The sequence below is a fragment of the Alosa alosa genome, chromosome 5, assembly GCF_017589495.1.
Source record: "Alosa alosa isolate M-15738 ecotype Scorff River chromosome 5, AALO_Geno_1.1, whole genome shotgun sequence".
Lineage (NCBI taxonomy): Eukaryota > Metazoa > Chordata > Actinopteri > Clupeiformes > Clupeidae > Alosa > Alosa alosa.
Window position 1 is genome coordinate 16,935,901 of NC_063193.1, and position 26,728 is coordinate 16,962,628.

General features: G+C 44.2%; 2 protein-coding genes across 5 annotated transcripts; one reads left to right on the forward strand and one right to left on the reverse strand.

Annotated features, from left to right (window-relative positions):
• Positions 1–23: 23 nt before the first annotated feature.
• On the reverse strand, positions 24–22,802 carry kdm2ba (lysine (K)-specific demethylase 2Ba). Of its 4 annotated transcripts, none has more exons than XM_048243959.1 (10): positions 22,670–22,802; positions 10,660–10,917; positions 10,114–10,257; positions 9,020–9,106; positions 7,790–8,230; positions 6,318–7,468; positions 5,793–5,956; positions 3,839–4,000; positions 2,197–2,415; positions 24–1,820 (listed from the first exon to the last, which is right to left on the reverse strand). In XM_048243959.1, exons 2-10 carry the CDS (start codon positions 10,882–10,884, stop codon positions 1,639–1,641), a joined length of 2,775 nt encoding a protein of 924 aa, XP_048099916.1. In that variant the 5' UTR covers positions 10,885–10,917; positions 22,670–22,802; the 3' UTR covers positions 24–1,638. The 4 variants fall into 4 exon arrangements, with proteins under 4 accessions (XP_048099916.1, XP_048099912.1, XP_048099915.1 ...); XM_048243955.1 differs by lacking the exon at positions 22,670–22,802 and adding an exon at positions 20,055–20,384 and having other exon boundaries at positions 10,660–10,914; XM_048243958.1 differs by lacking the exon at positions 22,670–22,802 and adding an exon at positions 20,055–20,384 and having other exon boundaries at positions 7,790–8,221.
• A 286-nt stretch (positions 22,803–23,088) lies between these two features.
• Positions 23,089–25,549, forward strand: orai1a (ORAI calcium release-activated calcium modulator 1a). Its single transcript, XM_048244340.1, has 2 exons — positions 23,089–23,415; positions 24,735–25,549. The coding sequence occupies exons 1-2, from the start codon at positions 23,302–23,304 to the stop codon at positions 25,329–25,331; spliced, it is 711 nt and encodes a 236-aa protein (XP_048100297.1). The 5' UTR covers positions 23,089–23,301; the 3' UTR covers positions 25,332–25,549.
• The last annotated feature ends 1,179 nt before the right edge of the window (positions 25,550–26,728 follow it).

Below are 26,728 nucleotides of genomic sequence, written 5' to 3' on the forward strand. Positions count from 1 at the left end.
TACGAATAAAAACACACAAAATATCAGAGAAATATATATTTAATCACATTCATATCAGTTTCTTTTTTAAAGAATTTACAAATATAAATAGCCAAATGTACATGGTGGCGTGTGGAAGTGTGTATAACTTTAATTTAAAGTGGTTTTTAAACACAAAATGAACCGATGGCACAAACTAGCTCCCCTGGTCTGAATATCCTGAGAAAAATGTAGAGCATTATTATAGTAAATTATAATAATAATTATTATGATCACAACAATAATCATTGTTACTTAATTCTTAATCATTAAAATAATAGCTTAGTATTATCTAAATCTCTGCTGTATAATGTTGCTATCTGAAGTGACCCAACTCTGCATTCATCTTAGTTAGCCCAGGGCTACATGACAACAACCTGAACTAGACGGTGGAAAAAAGAATAGGATTTGTGTCTGACTGAGTGCCAAGGACATACATATTAATTGGGTATTGACATAAGTGCAACCCCCAAAACCCCCAACAACATGACGACAGGACAGGTCCAGTCAAACAGCCCATCCTTACTCAGCAATTAATCTCTGTTCCCCTTTTAGCACGTCCGAATGGCTACATAATTAAGGAATACCAGACACTTCTATTTTCCTATGATGAAACACTTTGAATGTATGTAGTGCCTCTTGAGGGGCCATGGCTGCAGTGTGTGGGTATGCACACGCACGCACACACACACACTCCAATTGGGTGTGAAGGCTAAGCATGATGGGTAATGTGACGTATGGCACTGTTTTGAAATAAGACCTCAACACTGGAACACGCTAGAGCACGACACTCAGAATATACTAGAACAACCTTGAAAGCAACAGACGAGGAGAGAAAAAAGAGGAGTGGTCTCAAAAGAGAAATGTTAGGACCTTAGACGGCCATCCTGGAGTGCATTCAATACTGTATACATACAGAGAAGAACAAAAAGAACATACTGAGGCAACAGAAAATAATGAGTTTACGTTATTATCATTATATACTGTATATATTCATATATATATATATATATATTTATAAAAAAGCAACTTTTGAACATAGCAAAAATAACCCAACAACAACAAAAAAATGATTTCACACAACCTGAAATCTTACAACATGTTTTTCTTTTTCTCCTTTTTGTACAAAAAAGGGTGGTGAGTTGCCTTATCGGCATGAAGGACAAACGCGGTCATGCTGGGTTTGTCTGCACAGAGCCACTGCTGCCTGGGGTGGGGTACCCTGCCTCCATGATGGGACCTGCCGAGGGATCTTGTGCTTTCCTCAGCTACAGGTCCCGTGGACTTACAGGTGTGTGTGTGAGTGTGTGCGTGAATGCCATGTTAAGAGTATCAGTGACTGTCCGCATCCGTCATTATCTTAGTGGGATATTAACTTTCCCCAATCCGATAGCTTCTCTTATCTTGTCCATCCACACTGAGAGGCCTGCCCTTCCAAGCAAATGACCACAAACAAAACAAATCCAAACACAACAAAACAATCTGAATTCCCCCAAAATATGCAAGTGTTTCTTTTTTTCTTTATGAATTCTAGTGCAAAGTGGAGGAGGAGTTTTGGTGGCCTATGGTTTGTTTGTCATATGTTCGAAGGTTTACTATGATGTCCCCGGACGTGACAGACTAGCTGAGCTTCTGAAGAAGCTTGTCCTCGCGCAGGCCAAACGGCACACTGACAGACATCTCGGCGATGAAGCGCTCGCACGCCTGTCTCGTCACTTGCTTGCAGAACCGCAGATCGATCCGGCAGATGCTGCCACAGCGCTTGAAGTAGGACAGCGATTGGTCTGTCACTCGGTTGCACACTGTCAGAGGACCATGCCACGTAGAGACAACGGTGGAGTGTAGAAGAGGGAGAGAAAACAAAAACGTTTACATTCATGACATAAAGGATTTGAACATTAATAGTCCATTTTTATAAGACCTAACTTATCAATAAATGGATGTGTGTGTGTGTGTGTGTGTGTGTGTGTGTGTGTGTGTGTGTGTGTGTGTGTGTGTTATGCAGCTATGATTTTGAGGCTGTGGATTCTTCTAGCACTGGCACAAAAGAGATTATCACACACTTGCACAAAATTTCTCTTTCTACTGGTGTTTCTTTGTTGTGTGTGTGTGTGTGCATGTGTTTATGTATATGGGTATGTACAGTATGTGTGTAAGAGAGAGAGTGAGTGTGTTTACCTGACAGGTTGACCTCTGCGAGGGAGTCTCTGGTGGTGGTACCAGCGGCGGTGAGCAGGTTGATGGACTGGTCGTTGATGTGGTTGCAGTAGCTGAGGTCCAGACGGGACAGCAAGGGCATGCTCTTGATGATGAGCCGCAGGGAGCTGTCTGTGATGTCCAGGCCCGCCAGACGAAGGTCCACTATGTTCCTCAGCTTACTGCGTGTGTCCATCTGACCTGCAGGCACACGATGTAGCACAGGGTGTCACAACACCAGTCAAACTCCTGACGAAGGAACTCAACAAAAACAGTCAACATATTCTAATACACAGAATGAACCCTCCGATTCTTTTTTTTTTATTATACGGACAGAAACTCTACCATTTAGGTCATGTTGCCCCAAACTGAAAGGATTCTAAAAGATACAACCATTCACACTGAATTGAGGAGAGTGTCACCAGGGACTTAAAAAAAGAAATCCTTTAATGTTTATTTAAGTAACAAAATTGTGATTGCAAATGTTGATGACTATTGTTGCAAACTTCAAGAATGGTGAAAACAGACAACTCCAGTATGGGGATTTGTCCCTCTCATCCTAAAAGAAAGCTTACTGAGCTTCATACCAGTGGTCAAATGTCATATATGGGAGGAGATTCGGGTCCAGTGCTATGCACAGTGTATCCACCAGAGGGCAGTTTCGTGCCAAAGTATTTTCTGCCACATTTGGAAGTGAGTTTCAGTCTGAGTCAGTAGAAGATCAGTGTTGGCACGTTGGTTATGTTCCTCTGTGGGTCTCTGGGGTTGGTTTGACAATTTGTATGTAGGTCACTAAACGTTTGCAACTCTCTGCGGCTTTCTATTTGGCCACATTTCAATGCAGGGTTACAGTTTCCACTGATTTTCAAACCCACTACACTTATGCAGCTTGACTCACACACGGACCAGACAGACCAGCTGGGGCACCGCTGTATTGCTGCTTCAGCTAGTTCTCCCTGCAGTCTCTGCAGTTTGCTAATCAGTGCAGCTTTACCATTCTCAACTTCCTTTACTGTCCAGAGCACTCAACTGATAAAGCTGCATCTACATGGCTTGTTTGACATTTTCCATGTCTTCTGTCTGCTGAAGAGATATTTGTGCCTCTGAGCAGCCACCTACTTGGGCGGCTGAAAGGGGCTCCTTGAGGTTAGACAGACAGTTTGTATGTAGGTCACTTGATTTTTTCATGTTTTTGTGGCTCTCCAGTTGGCCAGCATGTGAGTTGAGTGTACTGTAGGGTGAGGCAACATTAATGGCAAGGTGTTCCGCTCCTTCCTCTATCTGTCTACTGCACTTTACATAACAGGTCTTACAAGAGCACAGCAGCAAAAACACATCTGCATTATTGCATAATGGTTATGGCAGTTCATTATATTTTCATGTACTTGTAACATAATCTGTACGCATAGGAGGTAACTGATCGTTTAAAATGGTGTTGTTTGACACAGAATATGCATATAAATATCCACTTCTAGCCTAGCATTTGCATGTTTTTAAAATGTTAAAAGTTTACAAGTTTAATAGTTTAATATTTTTCTTTACATATTCAGGACTTTTACATATTCAGCACTGCCATGTTGGGGCAGGTCTGGTCTGCAGTGGTGTAGTGGTTGTGGGGAGGTACCTGGGCGGTTGTCGGTGGGAGGGGAGAGCAGGTCTCGCATCTGAGCGTCCTTGAGGCCCTCCACCCACTGGACGTCCAGAGTCCTGAGCAGCGGACAGGACGAGGTGCACAGAGCAGACACGGCCACCCACGAGCAGCCCGACAGCAGCAGCACTCTCAGACCTTATCACACACACACACACACACACACACACACACACACACACACACACACACACACACACACACACACACACACACACACAATTAGATCTACTAACATGCATAGAGATAGACAGATGGTGCAGATACAGAAAGATAGACAGCGTAGCAGCAAGTTCACCATAACACACTCAGGCATTGCACATGTTGTTTATTTCATCTGATTATAGATTATTTATAGATATAAATAGATGCTAATATTTAAAAGAGCGTATTTGTCTGACAAAGCAGTATTAAAAAATGTATTATCACACAAACATGTAAGGCTGCAAGCAGGGATGGGGTTGTATTTATGATACATGTATTTAAAATACGTATTTCAAATACAAAATACTATTTTGTAATTTGTATTTTATTGGGTTGAAGAAAATGGCTGTGTATTTTGTATCAAAAGTATTTTTGTTGTTGATAAATACTGCCAAATATCTTTCATAAAATCAATACTTTTGGTGATGTGATGACATCATAAAAGTGCAAAACAATGAATGTAGCCGCAAAGACTTGTGGTGATCAGAATATTGAGATTCAGGAAGATGATACAGTGCAAGATGAGTAACGTGTTGGTTGTTCACACAAACCAAGGGCTTGGGTTTGGACATAAACTGGTTGTCCTGGAGATGTAGACTTTATGAGGACACGTTTGAATGAATACGACTTCACAACAAAACAATAAGAATGAGTTTGCTGAAATATTGGTAGGGGCAATTCCGTCATCCTAAAATATTGGTATGGAGTGGACATGACCCTATGGTCCATATGCAAACCTACATCTTTGACACACATAATACACTCCCTCTCTCACACCAACCCACTCACTCAACCACATGGTTACTTGCTCACCCACACTTATAAGTTTGCCTGTTTTTGGTAGAACTTTGGAACAACTTTGACTGTGGTGTGTATGTGTCTTCAAAAGCTGATGATACACAAGGCACCTTTCTGAGCAATGTTGCTGGGCAATGTTCCTGAGTATTGTTGTTCTGGCATGTTCCCTTTGATATTGGCCAAATTATTTTTCTTGAGAACTTTCAGTGGGCAAATTAACATGTAACATCCAATCAGAACACATGGAACCGGTTGTGTGGTTACCCTGCTCAAAAAGTTGCACAATATATCACCTAAAGCAATATCAAGCATTCTGGGCATGCATTGACAATGTCAAAGACTTCATTCTCTGTATGTCAGTGTACCATGAGTTTGAAGTTGTTATTTGAAGGTAATAGAACTGTATTGGATTGCTTTAAGCCCACATTCTGTGGCTCTCAATAGTTTAGTTAGTTTGTACCACTTGACAAGTTCAGTTGTGACTTTGAATACATCTCTGATACAGTATTCAGGCTATGAGATGTAACAGGCAGGTGAGTATAGTTGATCTGTTGACTGTTTGCAGATTTATGGTATGTGTTGTAGCTGTTGCTCTCAAACCACTTAATCCACTTAATCAACCACTTGTCCACTTAATCAACAGTGTACTGTGTACTGTCAGTGTACTGATGAAGGAATAGATTAAATAGACATATATGGAAGGTTTGCAAAGTGATTCATGCTGCCTTTAAAGAGTATTTTTTATATTTTTAAAATACAAAAATACAGTATTTTATTTTGATACATGTCGTGGCTACTATAATTTGTAGTTCATTTTGATCTTAAAATTAAGGTAGGCCCTATTTTATATTTTATTTTAAAATACATTTTGATGTATTTTTGCCCATCCCTGGTGCATGTACAGTACATTGAGGTCTATGAGCTGTACCTGGTAGTCTGTTGATGAGCCAGCTGAGTTGTTTCTTGGAGATGTTGGTCCAGCTGAGGTCCAGAGTGGCGGGCTGTCGGCGCACGATTCCACTCAGCATCAGAGGAGTGATGGATTTGCAGCGGTTCAGGTCAATACGTGTCCACAGTCTCTTATCACAACACCTAACACACACACACACACACACACACACACACACACACACACACACACACACACACACACACACACACACACACACACACAGAGTAGTCATTCAGATGAGGTGCTAAAAGATTACAATATCAACTTACACATTGCCAAGCATTTTAGTTCACCTACAAGTAGAGCATTTTAAAGCTGAAATGTAATAGGCATGATGAGACATCTGATCTGCTATTGGCCAAATGAGGTTTGAGACAGAAAATTAAGAAGCCGACAGATATATTTGACAGGGAATATACAGTCAAACTTTTGAGTTACACACACACACACACACACACACACACACAAATCATCACAACCCAGGCCAGCACACTTCCTCACCAGCGGTTCCATGTCTTGCACACGCGCATGCAGACACACAAGTCGCGGTGGCTCATGTGACTAAAGATGGCCAACCAGAGCTCGCGCTGGGCCACATGGCTGCGTCCGTCGGCGAGCGGCAGGCGCTCAGGCGGCGGGCTGATGGGTGGCGGCCGGATCACGTGCCGCTCCATCTGGATGCACTTGGGTGGCGAGCGGGGGGGCAGAGGCCGGATGGCGGGCGAGCTGCGGTTGAAGCCCAGCGGCGTGATCTGTGGCGGGCCGTAGAAGTGACGCAGCTCCCATGGCGTACCGTTCATCTCGCGGGCGCGCAGGTGCGGCCTCTCACCCCCGCCACCTCCTCCTCCTCCGCCGCCGCCACCGACTCGATCCAGATCCCCACCTCCTCCGCCGCGCCCGTCTCTCAGGCCGGCCAGTGGGTTGCCGTTGCGGTAAGGGCGCTTGGGCTCCTCGTTCTCGCTGGCCTCGTGGTCGTCGCGGTCGGAGTCGGCCGGGTCGTGCCGCAGGGGCTGGCGGTTCTCGTTGGCCAGCGTGTCCTCAGTGCGCTGGATCTCCATGTTCAGCTCCTTGCTCAGCTCGCTGCTCAGCTCGCGGTTGGGCAGCCGACGCCGCCTCCGGGCCTGCTGCTGATGCTGTTGCTGCTGCTGGTGGCCAGGGGGGTGAGGCTGGGGCTGGGCCTGGGCCTGGGGTTGGGGTTGGGGTTGGGGCTGGGGGTGTGCGGAGCCACGGGACGTGCGGGTCGGGGGCGTCCTCTCCGGTCCTCCGTCCCCGCTGCCGCCGCCCTCGCTGCTGGGTCCGGCCCGCGGGGAACTGCCCAGCGACTGGTCGCTCTCCAGCGAGGCGGGCGTGGCTCGGAGAGGCCCGGGGCTGCGGCTGCGCTCGCTCCGGCGGCTGCTGCGCTCTTCCTCCTCGTCTTGCTCCTCGTCTTCCTCCTCCCCGTCGTCCTCCTCCTGCTTCAGCCGACTGCACCGGCCCTCGTTTGCTCTGGACAAGCGTTTCACCGTGTGCTTGTCGTCTTCCTCTTCTTCCTCCTCGTCTTGTTCTCTCTCAGACGGCTCTTCCTCCTCCTCTTCCTCCTCCTCTTCTTCCTCCTCCTCTTTCTTGACCTGAGAGAATTTTGGGATCAGAGGATCATCTCTCCAGGATTTCTTCTATAAATGAAAGGAAACACATACAGTCAATACATACAATTCACTTAGAAATGTACTACATCAAATCCTCAGCTGACTGATTGATTGATTGATTGTTTGAATTGTTTGATTGATTGAATTGAGTTGTAATTTTAATTAAAATACTAAACTGTATGAATTACCATCCCTTTCAGTGTGTGTGTGTATAGAGTATATGTGTGTGTGTGTGTGTGTGTGTGTGTGTGTGTGTGTGTGTGTGTGTGTGCTTAGCACTTCATGAGTATCAGCAGGTGTTATGCAATTTCATCATTTTCATGTATGGGAACATCTCCATCTCCTCACCTTCCTCCTGGCGTTGGCCTCCTCCTGCTGCTCCTCTTCATCGTCGTCTTCAAACAGCTTCCGCTTCTTCCGGAGGAAGGCCGGGATCTCGGGCCGCGGGCGCGGCAGGCCGCTGGGCGTGAGCAGCGGGGGCAGGCGACTGGTGGGTGGACCCGAGGACTCGTCCGGCCGTAGTCGGGGCGGCTCGTCGCGGTCGCTCTTCCGCTTCAGGCCCAGGGAGGAGGAGATGGCGGCGGACCCAGGCGTCGATCCACCCAGAGATCCCGCAGGGCTGACTCCGCTGGCCCCGAGGGCGATTCCGACTCCGGCTCCGGCGGAGGAGGCCGAGGGGGTCTGGTCGCCGTCGTCTCGCGCCTCACGGCCCAGCCTCTGCTCCCGCAGCAACGAGCCCGGCAGGTTGGATGCGTATTTGAACCCTGGTCCCCGTTTTTGCTTGACGACCAAAAGGCGGAAACGGGGGGAGAGGGGGGAGACAACTTTATACCTTATGCTTATTAGACGCGGTCATTCAGGATAACTAATGGGCAGATGCATGCAAAAAGCATACACACATTTCTTTTAGAACATGACAACCAAACACATGCACAGGCATCCAAGTACAGCTCTAAATCAGTGACCAAACATTTTTATATTTACTCTCATGGATGGCAAAACGTGATGTTGTCTGAATACTATACAAAATGAGTCCTGAATGTCACACTGCCTTTGATCCATCTGAAATTCTACAGCTGCCCACATCTGACATAAACCGCTCAGATCCAGAATCATTCTAATAACACTGCAGAGAGCACACACTGCAACAGACTGGAAACTACATTGTAATGCATGTTAGTGTGTGACCAGAGTGTGCTTGTATGAGAGAGAGAAAGAAAGTGAGACAGATATGGGAGTCATGTGATCAACACAGGAACTAAACAGGGCTAAATTCAGTTTTCAGCTTGAGATCATGAGAAAAGAAAACAGGAAACACATCTACTAAGAGACATGAAACATTTTGTCTTCACAACCTACAGAACTGTATTAATTAGCCAATACCGCAGACCAACAATGCTGAAATGCAAGTTTCACTGCTCTTCATGTGACACTATTGAACTTTATGTCAAGTCACTGCACAGCTACAACAACTGCATACAAATACAACTACATACAGAGTGCACATGTCTGCTCACACATACACACACACACACACACACACACACACACACATCTCCATATTCCTCAGATACTTACTTTTCCTGTTTTCCCAGCGTAATTGCATTTAGGGCATTCCCAGCAGTTGGGTAGCTCGTCATTCACCACTCCGGCCACATCCTTCACCTATGATGGACAGACACAAAGAGAGAGACAAAAAGATAGAATGATTGAAAAAGAGTGACAAAAGTGCAGGGGAGAGCCACAGAGGAACCAGTCAGAGAAGACTGAGTTTGGTAAGCTAAGCGAGCTCACCACAAAGCTGCTTAAAAAGGGAACTGGGTGTGCTTGTGTTATACACACCCACACACTTACACTCACACTCACACATTCACTCTCTCTAACAATGCTGTAAAAACTATGCAAAAACCCATACTGTACATCATGTGCAGCACACACACAAACACAATGTAACAAAATACAATATACAGCCCACAACTAACCTTCAAGCGAAATTATGACAAATATCCTGTCTTATCTCTTATCTTATAAAGTCTTCACTCCAGGATTCCAGCATGCATAACTGTTCACACGCTCAGCAGCCAACTGGGCCAATTTGAATGTGTGTTTGCACATGACACGCAGTAAAGACACAAGTATCTCTTTGATGGAATCAATGCTAGCTCAAGGCTGCCTGGAATGTGATGGCAAGAGGAGATACAAATTTGCTCCCTGTTTTATCTAAAATCAACAGGAAATTCAAACATATCTCCGCTCCCTCACACATTCATCACTCTCTTAGTGTGTGCGTCTGTTTGTACTTCCGTGATCCAACAACCAACATTTACAATGACGTTTTCAATAAGACTGAGAAACTATTATTACTTTCATTCTTTATTTCAGGATCTCTATCGATGTTGAGTCTCATCATCGATAGAGCTCCTGAAATGAAGAATAAAAGATCCAAGAATATCTATTTAGATATCAGATTGTTTTGACCTTGTTTTGACAGAATCTCATGTGAAAATGTTGGCTCTCTGATCAACATGACGGTTTATAGTTAGTGTTTGTGGTTAGTGTTTAGTGCAGTGGAACAGCCTGGGGCTCCGTGTGAAAGGGGGTTTAAGGTGTCGGGCCCTCAAAATGGCTGCCTGAAGCTGTATGTGTCTGCAGGGTTTTTTGGGCCACCTGACCTTCAGGCAGTTGGGGTGAACGATCTCGTTGCAGATGGAGCACTCCATGAGCATGGCGTTGAACTTCTCTTCCTCCTCGTCCAGCGTGTCCTCCTTCCCCGCCTCACCGCACACCACACACACGGCTGTGTGCGGCAGGACCGGCTGCAAACCAAACAAGCAAACAAGCAAACGTGTGAGTCGACATGCCAGGGACGGCAGCACACACGGACACAGCACTGCGCAGCATGACACCTGACACCACAGACCATCAAGTGACAAGTAAGAGTTTCATAAGAACTTCAGTGAAACGTTACGCAAACCCCACTCTTACTGTTAGAATTAAGACACTCTTACTTTTACCCCACATCTTTATAGCATCCTATATGTATATTTTAAGATTGATAAACATAGTCATCGTTTATATACATATAAACACACGTATAAATATCAAAACAGAGGCTATGTATTGTCCCATTAAGCATGAGTAATCCTGATCTCGTCATTATTGGTACTCTGCTCTACACTGCATCTTCCATGTCTTGCAGGAGACCCAGAGGGACTCACCGCGATGCACTGCCTCATGATACACGACTGCTTCATGCGCCCGGGCCCGCCGAACTTCTTCATGTCTTTGCAAAAGTGGCACTCGCCGCACTCCGTCCGCACGCACGCCTCGCACTTCCTGCAGCGCGTGCGTCTCCGCCGGGCGCCCGAGGCGCTGCGGTTGGATGGCAGTTTGACCCCCGCCGACCCCGGCGTGGAGAGCGATGCGGATGCCGCCGTGGCCATCTTGGGTTTCGGCCGATTAGGAGGAGGGCGCTGCTGTGGAGACAGAAAAGAGAAGAGAAAAGGGGAGAAAAAAACAAGACGTGGATTTAAAAACACATCATCTCTTTATATTTTCAGAAACTTGATGTTCTGCTGCGACCTCAAACTGCAACCCTCCAGCTTTGAAGTAAAAGAGGAGAAAGCTGCTGACAGACATCACCTGTCAGAGAGCACGCAGAGAGAACACGCACAGCATAACATGCAGCTGAGCTAGAAAGGACGGAGAGATGTGGATATGCACTGAAGAGAGACTGATGGCAACGTGATATGCTGCAGTGCCTGAGGACTGTTACATGTCCAAGAATGCAAGGAGAGTACGCGAATGCCGAAATTAAAGATTTGCCAACCCTATCGACCCCTCGAGGTCAATTCTAGCTTCATTGATAGTTGCCTGCGGGCACAGTGTCACTGAGACACAAGAGCAGAGCTTTCTTCCGAATGAGCCTCCGCCTGGACCTAAGTGTACTGTAAACACATGGAAAACGCTAAAGGAATCTCAAGTTACAAAAACAAGCATGCCTTCAGTGAGAAAGAGTGAAACAGAAAGAGAGAGAGGAGGGGATGAGCATACAAATGGGGGATGAGCGAGAGAGAGAGAAAGAGAAAGAGAGAGAAAAATTGAAGAAAATATCTGAGGTGGAGAACGGGCGAGCAGTACTTGCTGCCAGAGAAATCTGTTTCCATAGCAACGGATCATTTTTGCAGAGCAATAGATGGTTGGAATAAAATCATGAAAAGATTGGCGTAATTGGTGAGGGCAATTTAATGGAGAAGGTGTGCTTGCATGTGCGTGCATGTATGTATGTATGAATGTGTGTGTGTGTGTGTGTGTGTGTGTGTGTGTGTATGTATGTGTTTCATAGATGTTCAGAATGAATCCTTTTGAAGCAGGTTTGCTTCTTGATGATTTTGTGCTTGGTCCTGAAGGCTGCTGTACTCTGTCGTGTGCCCTGGAGCACCACAAGGACAGCCATCTTTGAACACCACACACACACACACACACACACACACACACACACACACACACACACACACACACACACACACACACACACACACACACACACACACACACACACACAAAACATTCAGTCCAGTCTCACCGCACTGCAGTACCACACATAAGGGAGAATCAGCATTACCAGAAAGAAGAAGAAAAAAAAAAAACATATTTTTGAAAGAGCTCCAGGATCAGTCTTATATTTCCTCGTCAGCACAAAATATGTAGGTTCAATCCTCCACTGCAACACAAGGTCAGCTCAGGGAAGAATGGAGAGCATTTGCCCATTGACATTCTGTACTTCCTACTGCACAAACTACAGTCAACTACTGTAAAGCTACGGTATAAAAAGTGAGCGTGAAGAAGTGCAGACGTTGCACTGGCATCACCACGCATTACCATGTGTTGCCTTCCAGGTCTGGTGGCTAAAATGAGACCCAAAGAGCTTCAGCAGAATCCAGTGTGCAGAGCCATGGTATGGACGCTTAGCTTGCCAGGGATTTCAGACCATCAAATTTTACAATGTTCCAGTGACAGCCGTTCCCCTAAACTATGTTTAGTGCAAACCAGCTGCTCCTTTCTTGAACATCTCAGTTATGAACACCCTGGTGTCAAACATGTACCAATTTAGCATTTGTTTAAAACTACATTTGCCTTTGGGTCAGATGTGTACTAAGTGTGCATTTCCCTGCTGGTCATGTGTCACATGTTTTCGATGAAGAGAGATGGGATCAAACCTCCCGAGAACAAACCCTGGGGTTACGAGCTCGAGGCCAGAGGAGCATTCCAGTGCTTGCCCCCAAACAGACAAACCACAATAACCAAGAGACAAACAACACAAAGCCAAGCACACAGTGGCATTCCTGCCCAAATGAAATCTGCCTCCTCTAACTCACAGGATTTTATTAAGAGAGATACGCAGAGAGCTGGGACTCACAAAGGCTCTCTCTCTCTCTCTCTCTCTCTCTCTCTCTCTCTGTCTCTCTCTCTCTCTCTCATTCCCTCTCGTTCCCACATTCTCTTTCTCCCTCTCCGTCCCTCTCCCTCTTTTTTTCCTCTCTCTTTCTCTCTCCATTACTTTCATTCATTTAAGCCTCCGCAGGGAGATTACATGTAGGCCATGGGGAGCAGAAGTACAGATGACTCCCAGCATGTCTGCCAAGGGCAGGACAAACAAATGCACCACAGAGGCCTACATTAGACCTAAAGGACCCTGCAACACATTTAGATTAGACTGATTATAATTCCAAAGAGGCCTTATAATGTAGGTCTAGCTGGAGCACACATTAGTGTTCCTGGAGAAGACGCTTCAGAGGGAAAGAATGTCGAGCATGGTGGAAAACCATATCATATAATAATCAATCAATCATTTCAAACTAATACTGAGCAACCCTGGGAACTCTCATACTTGGATGGGCTGTTCACACCTTGACAGCACACACACACACACACACACACACACACACACACACACACACACACACACACAATAATACTGAGCAACCGAAAGGATGGGTACAACTTCACACGTTTAAGCCCCACAGTGGACGAGCTCAGCAATGTATCTAATCAAATGGCGATGCCATTCCAGTCACCCGTGGGTGTTCTGCTAACCCAGACCAGTAACCTAACACTTGGGCAAGGGAGCCAAGAAGTTGCATCATCACCACATAAGCACTGTGCATGTAGTGGGTCCTCTCCAGACACCACTTTAAGCAGTCCATAAATAATGCCAGTTTATAATGTGCATAATTCTCTGAACAGAAATCCCAGTGCACAAACAACAATCATATGCATGTGCATGCACATGCACATGCATGACTACATAGTAAATTAGAATTATATATAAATATTGATCAATTCTTTGTTTGACTTAAAAGGGAATATGGGTGCTGCAAATAATTCAGGAAAACACAGTATTATAAACCAGAACACAACAATCAGTAAATGAAGGACAACAGAGGAGACCTTCATCAGTGTGTTTCTGCTATAAGTGCACATTTAGAAAAGGCCAGGACTGATCAGAGAATCAACACAAAGATTTTTCACACCTCCTCTTGAGGCAGATTTTTCTGAAGGATGAGCTGCAAATGAGTAGGAAAGAGAAGGAGCAGCTAAAAGCATCTACCCTCATCCTCAAGGGAACCAGAACTGCACTGGCGAGATGAAGGAGCGAGTGTGATTATAAATACACCCAGCTTCTTATTATCGCACATTCCCATATGCCATCTCTGAGCATCTCTGCTTTTTTCCCCCCACTCTTCAGTGTTGCCTCCACAGCAGTCATTCACTGCAACTGGCTTCTACCGCTGCGGCGATGACCAAGGGTGCACCCTCCAGCTTGCCTTAAAATATCCGCCATTGCAAATATCTGACAGGTCATGTTGTGTTGTGGGTTCAGTCTGTCATTGCTGGAAGCACTCTATTGCCTTGGAAAAGGGAACAACAGGGCAGTTAGAGGTTTAGTGTTTGCCGGAGAGACCGATCATTATGTTTTACCTCAGAGGATGCGCGGAGAGTCCGCTGGGTTCTCCAGATGAACTTAATTGCCGAGTTCAGTGAAAAGCTGACATTAATTACTGTTACTGTTTTAAGTAACTTCCATGTCGGATGTGCCTCACGCTACGATCAAACTGAAAACCAATTAACGGACGTGCCACATCATGCACTCTGAATTAAACTCGAGATATTAGTCCAACTGAGGACAAATCCCATCCAAATGTTAACAAGCAAAAGCTGCCAGGGCTGATGGCAAGCCAAACAGCTGTAAAAAGACGCTGTGTTTTTGGACCTTTCTGCAGAGCAACAACATCCTACTGGCACTGTAATGGCAGCAATTTTAAAGTCAAACTGCTGAATGAAATATTACCTTGTTTAAATTGGGTTAACAGCCTTATAAGTACAATTTAGTGCTTGTTTCACAGCTATTCTTGATGTGTTTTCCGAAATCAGTGAAGAATCTCACCACAAAATGTAATTCAGTCTTGAACCACCATGAAGCATCTAATCACGGATCAAAACAGCTATGACCATATTGTGTAATTAGAGTAGCATACATACAATACCAGAATTATGTATTTCAAAGGGTAAGCTATATATTGTTACAGCATTTAGAAATCATCTATCATATTGGTTGTCAAAGGCAACCATGCTTCAGTCCCTGTCTGCATCAGAGCTCATCAGTACTGGAGTATCAGCTTAAATGAGCAGTTGTGATATATTCTAAACAACACAACTCAGTAACCTTGCTACACCTTCATCTTTATATTATAGTTTTTATGAATTTTAGATTAGATTAGATTAGACAGAAATCCCAAAGGGAAATTCAAACTTCCAGTCGATCAGCACCACTACAGATAACAGTAGACAAACACATCAGAAGATAAATAAAAAATATCAAAAATCCACAAAAAGATAGACAGTTATTGAATCCATGAGTGATTAATGTAAACTCTTCCTTTGAGGGGTGCACTCACTCACACAGAGTTTAAATTGATGTGCCCTCTAGCACCCAGAGGCAGGTCATCTTTCTAAGTTCCTCTGATAGATAGAGAAACCCAAGAGCTCTGCTCTCTGAGAACACTGGAGCAGGAATAAATAGCCCACTGGAAAGCTGCATGATGTAACAGAAGTCTTATCACCAGGAAGGTAAACATTGCATTGCATGATATTAAACCTTTATCAGAGTAGTTATTATCTGTGTGGATATATTTATGTGCTAAATCAACTCTGAACACCTGTGCAAAGTCAAACACTGTTTGACTGCATAACTACATATAGTTATGCATATTACCATCCATTTCTATTTTAAGCATACAGACCTTGTGTTTAACACTTTATCCTGATGTTATAAACTATGTACAATTGATGTAATCTCACATGTAACAGTGAACCCTCTGTTTCTGACATATTAAAGAACAGAGCACCAAGCCTTAAATAGCTCATAGAGGTGTGCCCTATAAGAGATCAGAAAAATAATTAAATGTCAGTTTTCCATTGTCCAGTAAGGGTAGCAGTCAGAGGCAAATAATTAGGGGAAAGCCGTTCCTAACCCTAACAAACTCAGCAATGGCAAATTCCTAACAAACTCACTAATGGTGTTGACCTTTGACCTTCATGTTACAGGGCCCACCATCCACTGCTGTGACTGTACATTTGATTTAGCCCTGAGCTATATCTTAGCTCACACTGGCAACATCCCACCACACAGTCAAAATATCTCCCCAACCACAAAGGCAGACCTCCAAACCTATCGTCTCTTCTATCCCTCAACACACCAAAACAATTTACATCATAAACACGTGAATCACCATCTGAGGTTTTCCTCTGTGGGTCTTACCACGATGCCCCGGCTGGCTATCCCATACACCACTGCTCTCAGGGCCCCGCAGTCAGATATTTGTGGCCGAGAACAATATGTAGCAGATCCGATGCTAGAGTAAACCTTTGTGTTTGCACAATGAGATAGTAGCTAAGGACGCATCAGTATCAAAGCCCCCTCAGGCCACAGAGGGATAGGTGTGACTCACTGGGACAGTGTGATGCTACCTGTGTGAGTGTAAGGACTGGCATGCAAGAGGAAGGTGACTCACCTCCACATTAAAAGACTTTTGGGACGTTTCGTAGATATACCACTTAGCTGGCAGACCTGTGTGGTATGCAATTACATCGCCATATTCCAAAACACATATGTGCTTACACTGGCTTCAGTAGTGCTCCAAAAATCGAAGGCACTTGAGAGAGTAGTAGATTTCAAAAGACTTTATCATCACATGGCTATTAAATCAAAACATGCGTACACATTTAAGCCATTATGGGCTTTATCAGGGACAGACTTATCCACGATATTTGTGAGCCAACAATGGGCATCGTCATGACACTTCAGTATTCAGAAATCCTTTTCTATCTCCAGCCGAAGCTGCGTTGATTTGCGTATTGATTTTTAATGTGATGGTAGACGGTGCCTGAGGCATTCTAAGTCATGTAAAAGTAAACTTATATTTTTTCTGTCAGTCATGTATAATATAAAAATATCCATATTGAGTGCAGAATTGTCAACATTTCGAAATAAATATAAGTTAAAGAATATTCTAGTTATTATTTAGACAGAATGGACGGAAGATGAAAACTGGACAAAAGTAAGGTGAATAGGATCCCTAAACTGAAGAGCACCTGGTTTTACACCCTCACATTACTCCCTGCCAAGTTTTTCTTGAACAATGGCCTTAGTTGCTATGTTCTTAGCCAAGCTGTGTTGACTGTGTGAACAGTCACATGTAGAGGAGTCCGAGTTCCAATACAATAACCCATTTGTGAACACTGGGTCACGGAGCTGTTGCTTCCCATTGATGCATGTTGCAATATATGGGGTACAGCTTAATGGGTTTTATTAATGCTTGGCAGCCAATGACGTGTCAAATTATACACAAGAGTGTGTGTGTGTGTGTGTGTGTTTGTGTGTGTGTTTGACAGCGAGTGCGGAACAATGCAGTTCGCCTCCCATGTTCTAAACTACAGGAACACACACACACCCTCAGCTGACCAACATTTCCCAAAACTCCACAATCTAATGCTTCAGGAATTCACACATGGTCAGGTTGTGGGTTGATGTAAGCGAGTCATCCAGTGTGCGGCATGACTCAACACTCAATCAAGTGAATGTGTTTCTTTCTCTTGTTTTTGAAGTGCCGTTTTTTTTTCCCGCTAATCATTTTTGCAATGTACTGTAGAGCTACTGTGTATCAGCCATGTTTTTGTCAATCTCAAGTCACAGCAGTGGAAATATAAACGTACAGACAATATTCAAGAGGCTGAGATTGACCCCCTATTCTACAAGGATATTGTAGATTGCTACAAATGTACATGAACCAATCCAATTCTCATTTGTACAGTTGTGATATTGATACCTTTTGGTTTTTTATTTTATTAGAAAACACAACACTTCCAGACATTCAGTGCAGGCAGACACAATGTTTTGTTTTCACAGACACACATGCTAACATGCTAATAGCATGCGAGGCCAGAGTTGGAAGCACTGGTTTAACCTGCCTGGAGTTTATCCTTGCTGTGCCGGAGGAGCCCCACTCTCAGAAGCGCCCTCATTGTTCCTCATTCCCTCTCTCCACTCTTCTCCCCTCCCCCCATCCCAAAGAGCAAACACAGACCCGTCTTAAAGACACAGCGCACCACAAATATGCTCTCCTGACATACAGAAGCAGCAGGCACACAGGGGTTAAAATACACATTCATACATTAGGAGGGGCAACAAGAACACAATCCTTGAATCTATGTGTGTGTGTGTGTGTATGTGTGTGTGTGTGTCTTTGGCTATGTGTATGTATATGTGTGTTAAAGAAATACCATCTGTTCCTGTGAGTATATATTTGTAACATATGTGCCTCAAAAGCATATGTATCTACTTGTAAGTGTGAGTGTGAATGTGTGTGTGAGAGAGAGAGAGAGATAGAGAGAGAAAATAGAGAGGAAGAGAAACCAAGAAAGGAGGACAGAAGGAAGGGGAAAGAGTGATGAGTGAGTGCAGGTTTCCTTGATTGTGGTGGGTGTGTGTGTCTTGTGGGTAACACTTGTATGATTGTGCAGCTGCTTATAAACAAACCACTATGAAAAGGTGTGTTGTTCTGAAGGCACATAAAGAGCTGGCCACTGGCATAAAGACGGTCTTTCTGTGTCATATGTAATGCCCTTTAACCAAGGAGAATGCCTACATTTGGGATTTAACAAATCTAGCCCAAATACCAAACCTCCAAGAACAAAGCAGGCAAATGCGTCAATAGCCTATCAGAATATGCTCTTAGCTCTTCTTAGTCTTCATCTCTACATAACAACATGAGTGTTCTTGTGTAAATAAAACATGCCATGAGAACCTTCTTTCTGACTTTTCAGAGCCGCGTGATTTAATGCTCCGTTATCAGCAGTAACAACTGTACAGAATCTGGCATCAGATCTTTAAATAACCTGTTTGTTTATATGCGATATATCCAGTATAGGACCAGTACAGTTACTGAAGACCCCTTACACATGCATTCTATAGGTAATATACAGGTGTATATACCAATAACATTTATTACCTACATGTATGTGAAATAATGATGAAAAGCCAATCACACAAACCTCCTCCTCATCACGATCAAGAAATACAGTTACCGTGTGACTCAAGTCCATATGTGAGATAGAGACAGGGAGAGATGAACAGAGAGAGAACACACATGTTGTGTCACGTTTGCCCATTTACTGTACCTCTCTCCCCTCTCTTCCAGGGAAATGGAAATGAAAGAAATACTCATGTACCCTAGTGATAAACACACACACACACACACACACACACACACACACACACACACACACACACACACACACACACACACAACACGGCCAGAACAGGATACATCTACCATGAAAGCAGAGATATGGTGATCAAAATACAGTTCCATGAAGCAAATGACCTTCGGTGTATGCCAGTTCACATGTGTGTGTGTGTGTGTGTGTGTGTGTGTGTGTGTGTGTGTGTGTGTGTTTTCTGTGTTTCTATGAGTGTGTGTGTCTGCATTAAAACCTCCAAAGTGATTGGAAATGGAGAAACGATAAACCTGGACTAGCAGACAAAATCACACAGAACGGTCAAAATCCAGCCTCAAGCAACAGCGGCAGAGACGAGCAATGTAAAGCATTCTGGCTGCCTGGCTCTCTGCTATAAGTGACACACATAGCTAACAAACAACAGCCGTAGCCCAGATTCTTCCTCGCTTTCCTTTCTTAGGAGCCCTGCTCTCCCTGTCATTCACCTTCTTTTCTCTCTTTTTCTCTCTCTCTCTCTCTCCCTCTCTACCTCTCTATTGAGATATCTTTCCAGAACACAGCAGAGAAAGCCATGCTCACAATGCCTCCCTGACTTCCTCTCCAAAGGATAGGAAGACCAAGGAATGAAGAGAGAGAGAAAAAAACATTGCTGGGAAGAGAACCATGAAGAGGAAAGAGGAAGTGGGAAAGCGAATGCAGGCAAGCATTCACACCAACATGGGCATTAGTTGCCTGTTATAAAGGCATGCGGCTACGAAACCCGAGAGGGTTGCTATGTGTGAGTGTGTGTGTGTGTGTGTGTACGGACGCTGACCTGCTCTGTGCTGTCGGAGTCGTAATCCTCATCGTCCGCGCTCAGTGACATAGCCATGGCTGCCTCCTCTCATCGCCTCCCCAACACACACAACACTGCCATGGCTGGAGCCTTCGACTGCTCCCGTTCACAGTGCCTTCTCTCTCGTGCTCACTCACTTTCTTTCGCTTTCTCTCCCTCTCTCTCTCTCGCTCTCATCTGTTGTTTCTCCCTCTCTCTCTTCCTCTCTTACTCTCGTTCTCTCCCACTCTCTTTCTCTTGTTCTCTCTCGCTCTGGAACAGGCAGCTGCAGAGACACAGGCAGGCGCTAACCTCATGCATATGCGCTGGGAAAAGGCAGAGGGGGCTCGGGCTCAGCCAATGAGGAAGCAGCTGGCATTCGGTTACAGGGTTGCCCACAAAGAGTGCTCATTGTGAGCTAAGGGTCGGTGGGAGAGGGGGAGGGAGCTAGGAGAAAAAGCCTCTACAAAGGAGCTGGGGCAGGGAGCACAGGCAAGATTACTGCACGTGGAAACAAGGAGGCAGATGAAGCAAATATTTACCTTTTAAAAATAGCTGGTTGGGGTTCTTTTTCATTTTGTGGGGCAGTAGATCCACTAATTGGATTTTACATTAAGATTTAATCTCAGAATGATTGACAGGGAGTAGCTGCCTTCCTCCATTTTCTGTCTGACACAGGAACTGACTGTAGGACGTCGGAGTTTGATTGCTCTGGCCTGCTCTGTGAGCAGCTGTGGCTTCTGCCTTTGTGGGTTTTTTTTCCGGAGCCACAGGTTACAGGCAGGAGCCCGTGGCAGTTTGGCACATGGAGGATTCCTTCAAGGAGCTCCATTAAAATAACAAAGGCAATATGTCAGTCACACTGCCCATCTGTCAGCGGAGAGCCTAGACAGAGCACAGGGTGGCACAAAAATGCTGAATCATCCAACCCAGAAGGGCTTCATATAATACCTCAGCAAAGAGTTGCAAGAGATTAAGCTCTCTTTTGCCTCCAGAAACTATAGTTGCTCCTCTTATAAGTAAGGAGCACTCTCTCCTATCGGGCTTTCTCCCTCAAAACACACACTCACATGGACAAACAGCTGCACAAATAAAATGTACTGTATATTCTAGACTAATCCTCCAAAAACAAAAACAAGTTATGCATATTTTTATGCACCACTACTGCAGCACAAATGACAGTCATTTTCACCGAACCCAAATCTGAAACAAATGTTCTCTGGGTTTAAAGTAAAGCTTTGTGTGCAGTTCAACATATGCCGGCCAGAGTCTGAACTGAACAATACCCCCCAATTCTTTTGTGGGTTTCTGGTCCTCACTTTCACAGTCTTTCTTTAACATAGTGAGAAAATATTTGACTGCTGGCCCATATTTGATCACAGTCATCATCTCCATCTGCAGTCTCACTCCCATCTGAGTGAATGCATAATTGCCTCAGAACACTTTGAAGCCCCATCAGACTGTGATACACACACATTACACTGAGGCAGATAGACTACCAAAATGAATTGATAACTTTTAAAAAGCTATTCTATAGTCCCTCCTCATCTTCACATACAACTCCTGATTTCTCCAAGACGTTCTTTCTCACACACTTTGATGGCTTCATTTGAAAAAATAAATAAATAATTTACTTCCAGTTCCAGGAGTTTTATGGTGCAATACAGCTACTGCCAAGGTTGTAATGTCTCCCATCAATTTATTAAACTGGTGGTCAACTCGTTTCAACATGACGGACATCAGGCATGCACTAAGGAAGTGTCCACATAAAAACACACTCAACTCAATTCTTCTTTTTTTTAATGTTGAAAATGAACTATCTTATGACCTTATGCAGTGTAACCAAAGATCCTCCGCTTGAACCCTCTCTGGTGTAACTGCAGGTTAGTTGTTCCTTGTTTTTCATGAATTAACCCCCTCTACAATAACAGAACTAAATCCAAACAAGGAAAGCCATAACTTTGTTGATATTTTATGTTTATGGGCCCAATAAATGTAAATGAAACAGATTAGATAATAATATCTCCTCTCCTGTAATCACAGCGACCGTTACAAAAGAGGAACACTAATTTTGTTTGAGTAGGTTATTTGGACATCAGGTGCTTTTTCTCTTGGCACTTTCTGTCACAATGTGACTTTCATAGGCTAACTAAACAAGGAATAGTTTACTGTAGGCTGTAGAGGTTACCGCTGAGAAGAGTGAATGCTGATCTCTGACATTATATCAGAAGCTCCATCTCTGAACAACTGTGGTATTAGCACCTTAGGGTAGATTAACTGTTCTTCGTGCCTAAATGTCACCATGGTGACTGATGACAGCTATAGCCTACTGGAGTGTAAAAATCTGACTGCTGATCCAAGAGTCTGACTTCCATGGCTGGACACTATGGTGATCCTAAATAGACTTAGAGATAGATCAGAGTTCTTGGTGGTCTGCAGGTTTAACTTTATGTCAGCGTAATCTGGACTCTGATATGCATGGTGTAAAAGAGACAAGACTTAATCCCAAAACTACACAGTAGGCTAGATAATAGGCCTATTCAACTATACTGGAAATGGGGACCCTAGATGACAAACACAATTTACACCTACTCAGTCAGTCAAAAACTTCTTACCTCCAGTTGGTGAATACTTGTTACTGCATTGGAACGCCTCCAAATGATCTGTGTCTTAAGGATATTTGTAAGGGCTGCCTAAATTCATCAGTGTTGATAGGGTCACGCCATGTGGATTCTGCAAAAATATGCAAATATCTTTAATACAGGAACCGCATGTGAGGTCAATAAACACACGTTGCTGTGTTCAAATCTTCGTGTTGTCCAAAAGAACAACAAAAAACTACAAAAGATATATCTAAAGAAAACGTCCCCTCTGCGAACGACAGATCTAAAGAAAACGTAGGCTACGATTTATTTTCATTAATCGAGCTATATCCTCCCAACTACTAGGCTACTCTTTACACTCAACTGACCACAATGCACCGGGAAATCATCGCTTCCTGCCCCTGGATATATCAGAATGTAGTTTCCTGAGTGAGCAGGAATATGTTGCCGCTGTAGCTACTTAGAAGTACATTCTTGGCTGTCAGATCTCAACTCTTCAGAGTTTCCGTTGATCAAAATTGTCATGTCGATCCTATCGTGTAGCACTTAACACTGATTCCTCCTTATTAGAGTAACCGTGGAGTCTACTTTGCTGTAGTTCGAGACAACGTTTGCTTCTTGAAGTTTGCCCTAGCTGTGACAGAATGAGTTTGAACGAGCACTCCCTCCAAGCTCTGTCATGGAGAAAACTTTACTTGAGTCGGGCGAAGTTGAAGGCAAGTAGCAGAACTTCAGCTCTGCTTTCAGGTTTCGCTATGGTAAGTAGGCCTACAGCATATAACTGTACATTTACATACTAACCCCCACATAGCGATTCAGTCTGCATTGGAATTTGGAATGTTGTCGGTAAAACAGCCGTGCTTGCTTTCACAGTATGACGCATGCGATTACCTCCTTGATGGGTAGCATGCACCTGTCCCCTGATCAGTAGATTCAACTGCATTTGTCAACTTATTTTTCATTTAAGTTGCCATTCCTAAATATAAACACCGATATGCTTCATATGTTAAGCCAAAGTTAACCAAACCTAGGCTACATACCAGCGGATGTAATGCTGCATGCGGAAAGTTATCACTACGTGTTAAGTTTCCGTTGGCAACAGTTTGCGGTTCAGGGTCCATACACACCCTGATATTTCTGCCGAATTTCAAGGATGGCAATGAAATATGCCACACATAGCCAAACTGAAAGTGAGGCTACATGTTGGTCAGGGCCAAATAAAGTGATGCTTGTTGATTAGCATGCTATTTCCCCAATTCTGATTGAACATGAACATGAAAAAGGTGAACATTGCTAATTATTATTTTTCTAAAATTTCTTGAGAATAGGAAGACATACGTATGTAGTGCATCAGTTCAAATACATCTAACTACAACATTTCTTAAATAGTTAATTTGCAAAATACAGACGTTCATGCATTTGACTGAATTAAGCTGTTATTTGTATAAATACAGAAATACTTCTTCATGCAGTGATACTGTAAACCATTGATCTACTTTGCCTAGGAAATGTCCATAATGTGTCTATATAAAGTAAGGAGTTCATAAACAAATATTTCTATTATTTGATCTCTTAAGTGATCACCCCAAATGTGTTAAAACTTACTTGAATTATGTAGACCTAGGGTTTGTTTGTCTTTCTGTACTTGACACAAGAGAAGCATTTTGTACAAAATATCCTGGCCTGTGTCCTAAATAAATAATACATATTTTCAGCATAATCTCCAAGCATACATTTGTAGACATTCAACACTTTCTTAAGCTACTAGTTTCTGACAGATTTGAGCTTGACAATGTAAATATATGTACATTTTGAGTTCTACCCACACAAAAAAAAAATAGGCTGGATCTTCCAGCTGGACTTGGTAAGGATAACCAATGGCTGTGGTTCGGCCGTAGACGCAATGCCAGAGGCCTACTTGCTTGTCTATATGTCACATGCTAAATTAAAAGGGCCCTGGGATATCACTACACTGGAATTCCTCTCGTCCAATTTAGCAATTAATAAATAGTTTGGCTGAAACTAACTGTTGTATAACAGTAGTCTTTACAGTGACGGTATGCCCATGCCCTTACAGGTGGCCATGGTGGAGGTGCAGCTGGAGCGGGACCACACATATCCTCCAGGGCTGCTGATCGCCTTCAGCGCCTGCACCACCGTGCTGGTGGCGGTGCATCTGTTCGCCCTTATGGTCAGCACCTGCATCCTGCCCAACCTGGAGGCGGTCAGCAACGTGCACAACCTCAATTCGGTCAAGGAGTCGCCACACGAGCGCATGCACCGCCACATCGAGCTGGCCTGGGCTTTCTCCACTGTCATCGGCACACTGCTCTTCTTGGCCGAGGTGGTGCTCCTCTGCTGGGTTAAGTTCCTGCCATTGCAGAGCCCGGTCAGGAAGACCGAGGACCACGGTGAGTCGGCCACGGAGGCGCCGGGCATCAGTCCCGGCCAGGCGGCTGCCATCACCTCCACGACGATCATGGTACCGTTTGGCCTGGTGTTCATTGTGTTCGCTGTGCATTTTTACCGCTCACTGGTCAGCCACAAGACAGACCGGCAGTTCCAGGAGCTGGAGGAGCTGTCCAACATCACACGCCTCCAGAACCAGTTGGACCACAGGGCAGAGACGATCAGCCTGCAGCCCTCAGCAGCCGGCGCTGCCCACTTCCCTTAGAGGACCAGCCCCCTATTGCACTCCTTATTCTACACACACACACACACACGTATATACACAGACGTATAGGCACATGTACACGTGTACGTACACACAGACACACACACACATACACGCACACAGTAAAATCCTTGCAACCAGACCCTCGCCTGTAACCCTTATCATCTGGAACAACACCCATTTTCTCAATAACCATGCAAATGCACACATATGCCCCCAAAAAATCACAGGTTCGTTTGATTTTAACAGTTTGTTTGGTATGGATGAAGTAGTTGACTTCCCCACAGTTTAAAAACCGTAGAATCTAAAACTCTAATTAGTCTAATCCCAGCCCCTCACCACTTTGATATTTCAAGAGCAGCTATTTTCCAAATATTTTTGTTAAAGTGCCTCTTTAACAAACCGTATATGTTTATAAATTTTGGATTTTCTGAATGCCGTAGTCAGCACTGTACAGTGTATGATAGTGCCAATGCATTGTTTCAGCCTTGTTCAGAGACAGGCACACATCTACACACACAAACACACATTTATGCACAGACCTTTGGGGAATGCAGTGATTTTTACAGCTGTATTAGAATTTTAGATGAGTCTCTCCACAGAGGAATCCCCTGGCCCAACATGACCAGCTGTAGTTACACATTAACACATGTGCCATTCACTTCCATCTTTGTGGCTATTTGTTCATAAATTGCCCAGTTGCGATAGGCATCCTGTCGTTTCCACTGTACAGACTCTCTAGCTTAGATGGAGACGAGACACTCTACCCTCTACTCTACTACGTACTTGCAAGTTTACTATTAAGCAGACAGTGCTTAATTGTCTGTTGTTGTCTTGTTGCTGCAATTTATGTTGAAGATTTGCTTCACAAATGAGTACAAACTCAGACTTCTGCTTACACCATACCTGCCAATACTCCCGTTTTTCCCGGGTTTCTCCCGTATTTCACACTCATTCATTTACTTTCAATTTCAACCCTTTTGTCATAAAACCTGGCAACCCAAAACCCAAATAAGGACACGGGTGCATACTGCACAGCCACTGAGTCTCGCAAGCAAGTGGGCTAGTTGAGTAGCCTACTCCAGAACTAGCTGTTGTCAAATTGTTAGGGAAGAATTTTAGTGATTACCACATGACTGTTATTGAGTGTTGATACACAATAGGCAAGTTTTGTTCTTGGAACATAATCTGACAGCAGCTTTGGAGGTAGGCTGCAGGCAGCAGGTGGATACATAACTAGCATGCATATTTCTTTCTGTAAGGTAAAATCAACGACCGAAATGCAGTGTTGCAAGGAGAGTATGACCCCCCCCCCCCCCCTCAAAAAACCTCTCGTTTTTGGAACGTTAAATGTTGGCAGGTATGGCTTTCATAGACAACGTCAGATGAGTAGGCGG